Below are 5,000 nucleotides of genomic sequence, written 5' to 3'. Positions count from 1 at the left end.
ATGCCCTTCCTCGCCCTCAGCCGCCAAGGGGTCCCTCCTCGCCCTCAGCCGCCAAGGGGCCCTTCCTCGCCCTCAGCCGCCAAGGGGTCCTTCCTCGCCCTCAGCCGCCAAGGGGCCCTTCCTCGCCCTCAGCCGCCAAGGGGTCCTTCCTCGCCCTCAGCTGCCAAGGGGCCCTTCCTCGCCCTCAGCCGCCAAGGGGTCCTTCCTCGCCCTCAGTCGCCAAGGGGTCCTTCCTCGCCCTCAGCCGCCAAGGGGCCCTTCCTCGCCCTCAGCCGCCAAGGGGTCCCTCCTCGCCCTCAGCCGCCAAGGGGTCCCTCCTCGCCCTCAGCCGCCAAGGGGCCCTTCCTCGCCCTCAGCCGCCAAGGGGTCCTTCCTCGCCCTCAGCCGCCAAGGGGTCCCTCCTCGCCCTCAGCCGCCAAGGGGTCCTTCCTCGCCCTCAGCCGCCAAGGGGTCCTTCCTCGCCCTCAGCCGCCAAGGGGTCCTTCCTCGCCCTCAGCCGCCAAGGGGTCCTTCCTCGCCCTCAGCCGCCAAGGGGTCCTTCCTCGCCCTCAGCCGCCAAGGGGCCCTTCCTCGCCCTCAGCCGCCAAGGGGCCCTTCCTCGCCCTCAGCCGCCAAGGGGCCCTTCCTCGCCCTCAGCCGCCAAGGGGTCCCTCCTCGCCCTCAGCCGCCAAGGGGTCCTTCCTCGCCCTCAGCCGCCAAGGGGTCCTTCCTCGCCCTCAGCCGCCAAGGGGTCCTTCCTCGCCCTCAGCCGCCAAGGGGTCCTTCCTCGCCCTCAGCCGCCAAGGGGTCCTTCCTCGCCCTCAGCCGCCAAGGGGTCCTTCCTCGCCCTCGGGGTGGACGACGCGGAGTCGACGACTGAGCGGTTGGCGCCAGCAGCGTCAAGGGGATGGAGGTGAACTTGGCTTTATTTGTCCTCTATGGAGTGTGCTTTGAAAATTTCTTCTGCTTATCTTTTAAGATTATTTTTGACATATTTCATCTGCCAAAAATTAATGTAAAAAATAATTCTTCTTGATAGATTCTTTTGAATCACTCTTATTTTGCTACCTCTAGTATTCGCGCGTTACATTACATGTTTTCATACAGTCAGGATTAACCGCCAGCTGCAGGAAGAGTGAAGTCACACGCCGCAGCCGAGGACCAATTGCTGCAATGTGTTGCACAGCTCGCAAAAAAGGTCTGCTGGGAAAATGCACCTTCGTTTCTGTGTTTTCAAAAGTTTAAGAAATCTCTGTATATAGATATCACATTTTACACACAATTGGAAAAATTTTAATCACTGGAACAGGTTCACTCTCCCTCGGGCGAGGCTCCCCCGGTTACTCTGTTCATGCTGATAAGAAATTCCTCGACAAAAACATTCCAAAGTCAACAGAAACGCCTCCGCTATCGGATTGTTGACGTCTCCACAGGAAAAGAGGTCTGCAGGCTAGTACACATATTATGGTTTTATTATGTTCTTATATCGGCAATATGCTTCTAACACCTTGCAATGTATGTATAAACCTACTTTGGCATTTATTTGCCCGATTATGATATTTCAAACGCTTGAGTTACTTGGTGTAACTGAACTTAACTATTCCTGATACCTTGATTTTTTCACACTGGATATTATTTTCTTGATGTTCTTTATTCTATCTGCAAATTTATTCTTATAAAAGGTGGTTGTATGGTTGTGATTGCAAAATATATATTGCAAAAAGCCTAATAAGCAAATAAATCAACGAGGACATTCACAACGAATATCCATCAACTTCAAAGCACAAAAGAATACAGAGCACTCATGTTTCCACTCATTTCGTCCTATTGAGAAAATAATCACAAGATACTTCTAAATGCAAAACACATCAAAATCTCAAAGAAGATTTCAAAATAATTTATATACCGATTACTGGACATCATACTGACACACATGACTGTGTATGAATGTCCTGGGTAAATTTCTCAAAGAATTTAGCATCTTAAAATCCTATTTGGTTTTGGTAATGATAGATTTCTATGACAAGCCGTAAAGTGCATTCAATGTGGTTTGAATTTATGAGAATACACACCTGCTCAAGACATCATGTCCTGTATACAGCAACAACAATAAATGATAAATAAGCATTAGAAGAAAAAGACTCAACCCAACCCACATACAAAATCCTCCTCAAATCACTGAAATTCCTAATCAGCTCGGCAAGTCTCCATCTCCTGCTGAAAAGGCCTCCTCGTGGCATCGCAGAAAGTGTCATAATACGAATAAAAAAGTTTCAGAATGAAGAGAAAGCCTTTCTCTCCCGAGACGTCCATGTACTGGCGAAAGCTTTTCTTTTCTAAGGTTTTGGAGTGTGATTAGTGTGTACTTTCAAGGATTTTAGACAGTGGTTCCTCCTCATTGCCCGGCCGGAGCAATTCTTCTTCTTTCTTATTTTAAAGGGTTTTAGACGTGTTGTCTATATCCCCTGGGTCCTTTTTCTTTTCTATTCTTTCTTTTATATGATCTCCGTTAATCTGTTTTTTCTTAGGAATATTTTGGTATGCCTGAGGGTGTAGTACTTTTCTGTTGGGGAGAGATCTGCATCTGTGAATAGTAAGTCTATATTAGGGCTGTTTATTTAGACTTTTTCTTAGAGCTTCTTTTAGGTTTGTTCTGTTGGAATGAAATCGTGGACATTGAAGTATTAAGTGTTTTATATTTTCTTCTTCGTTATGACACCATCTGCAGAGTAGGTCATTTGTTATTTTCATTCTGTGTAGATGCTGGTTTGATCTTGTGTGTTTGGTTTTTATTCTTGTTATGCATACACCTAGTTTTCGGTTTTTAGATTTTTTGGGGGTCCGCATGTATGGTTATGGTATTTGTTAGACTGTGTGTTTTTTGCTGCCTTATCAACCATTTCATTACCTTTTATGTTTTTGTGTGAAGGTATCCACTGTAAGAATATTGTATGTTTTTGGTTTACTAGTGTGTGTATGATTTTTTTGTATTTCGAATATCATATGTTTAAAATGTTTTCGTCTCGGGTTGGATATTAGATGTAGAGCAGATTTTGAGTCAGAAAATATAACTGATTTTGATAATTTATTGTTTTATATAAATTTTAACCCTTGTTTTATAGCAAAAAGTTCAGCTTCTATTATTTCAGTATCGTTCGGTAATTTCCATATTTTTGTTATATTTTGGTCTTGAATGTATATTGCTGCTGAAGTGGAGTTAATACTGTTTATTTTTTAGCCATCTTTCATTTTTTTTTTAATGATTTTTGTGTTTTCTAACATCGCATATTGTGATTTTATTATTTGCTCTGGGAGATTTTTTCTTTGATAGTCCAAAAAGTTTTTCTATTTTCAAAAATGTCGAACCATGGTGGAATGGGAGTTATATTTGGTACTGCTTTTGTTTTTATATTTATTTGTAATTCCTTACAAGTTTCTAAGACTCTGTGTACTAAGCTTCTTTTGTCTTTTATGGGGTTGTATTCTTTTATATTTGTTGTTATCAGTTATTTATTTGTGCATTTTCTGTTTTTTTCTAGTATTTTTAACATCTGAGAGAATTCTAGTTCCTTTAATTCATTTTTGATAGGCATCTTATTAGTTAGGGTGTATGAAGTCGCAACTGGGGCGGTTAGTAAGCAACCTGTGGCTATTCTTAAAGCGATAATTTGGATAATTTCTAGTTTTTACATGTCTGTGTTATTTGTTGCTTCATAGATTGATATACCATATTCTATTTTTGGTTTGATATAGATGTCAAAAAATTTTATCCCTGTTTCTCTATTGGCTCCCCATGTGATAGTTTTTTATTATATTTATTCTGTTTGTGCATTTTATTTTTTAGTCATTGATGTGATTTCTCCATGTTAGTTTTGGGGCGTCAAATTCTAGTCCTAGTATTTTGTGTTTGTTTGTAAATTTAAGTTCTTCATTGCTTATCTTTATTGTTGGTATCTGTCTTATTATTATTTTTTTTGTGAAGCACATTATTTTACTTTTTGTTAGATCTATTTTTAGTTCCCAATTATAAGCCCATTCAGTGACTTGATTTAATCTTATATCTATGTTGTTTTTGGCTTCTTTTTTCTGTTAGAGTTAGGTCGGTAGTCATTCTATTGAATAACAGGGGACTCAAAGGGGAACCTTGTGGTAGTCCTCTCTTTATTTTTCCTTCGGACTTTTTGTTACCTGTTGTTATTTAGTATGTTCTGTTATTTAAAAAGTTATTCATCCATTTAAGTGTTATTCCGAGTTTTGATGCTTTTCTATGATGGCTTCATGGTTTACTGTGTTGAAAGCTCTCTCTAAATCTAAGCATGCTATTAGAGCGTATTTGTTAATATGTAAATATATTATGTGCAGAGAACCTATTGTAGTAATTTGGTCTGAATCCTGTCAGGTCTTGACTTTATTTATTATTGCTTTCCAACCACCATATTACTCTATTATTTATTATACTTAAAAAAAAAAAAAAAATCCTAGGCTTGAAATCCTGCTTATAAATCTATAGGATTTCTTTTATCTGTTATGGTTGATCCCTTGCCTGTTTTTGGGTCAATTCTCGTAATTTGACCTTTAGGGGTTAACAATATTAAGTTGTTTAAATATTTTAGATTGAATAGGTTTATTCCAGTGGTGTTTGTTATTTTTTATTTATCCATGGATTCCATAAGGGATTGTGGGCATTAAAATCTATTATCAGTTTTGGATTGTCTATGTGATCAATATAATGTTCTATTTCTTATTGATGTATACTGTTACATGGGTTGTAAATTAAAAGCAAATTTTCTGTTATAGCTAATTTTTGTAGCTAGTATTTCTATTTTGCTATTTTGTAATTCGTTCAGGTTTTCTTTTGTATTCTGATATGTATGCAAATAGCGGGGCCTCCTCCTCTGTGTTCTGTTCTATCCTTTCTAAATATGTCATAATTCTTTAATCTGAAACTATCATTTTTCATTAACCATGTTTCGCAAATTGCGAATATCTTTGGATTTGCTCTATATACTAGATGATCTATA

The 5,000-nt window shown here is 39.7% G+C and overlaps 1 protein-coding gene across 1 annotated transcript; it reads left to right on the top strand.

Moving 5' to 3' along the window:
- Nucleotides 1-1,401, top strand: LOC138859750 (basic proline-rich protein-like). Its single transcript, XM_070115805.1, has 3 exons — nt 1-924; nt 1,054-1,177; nt 1,289-1,401. The coding sequence occupies exons 1-3, from the start codon at nt 1-3 to the stop codon at nt 1,399-1,401; spliced, it is 1,161 nt and encodes a 386-aa protein (XP_069971906.1).
- Nucleotides 1,402-5,000: the final 3,599 nt, after the last annotated feature.

Source organism: Penaeus vannamei, chromosome 38 (genome assembly GCF_042767895.1).
Source record: "Penaeus vannamei isolate JL-2024 chromosome 38, ASM4276789v1, whole genome shotgun sequence".
Lineage (NCBI taxonomy): Eukaryota > Metazoa > Arthropoda > Malacostraca > Decapoda > Penaeidae > Penaeus > Penaeus vannamei.
Note: the sequence above shows the minus strand (reverse complement) of the source record. Positions and strands in the feature narration are given on the sequence as shown.

Coding starts and splice junctions, on each gene's coding strand:
- LOC138859750 (XM_070115805.1), top strand. CDS start 1: ATGCCCTTCCTCGCCCTCAGCCGCCAAGGGGTCCCTCCTCGCCCTCAG. Junction 925..1,053: donor TTATTTGTCCTCTATGGAGT/GTGCTTTGAAAA, acceptor TGCTACCTCTAG/TATTCGCGCGTTACATTACA. Junction 1,178..1,288: donor TTGCACAGCTCGCAAAAAAG/GTCTGCTGGGAA, acceptor TCACTGGAACAG/GTTCACTCTCCCTCGGGCGA.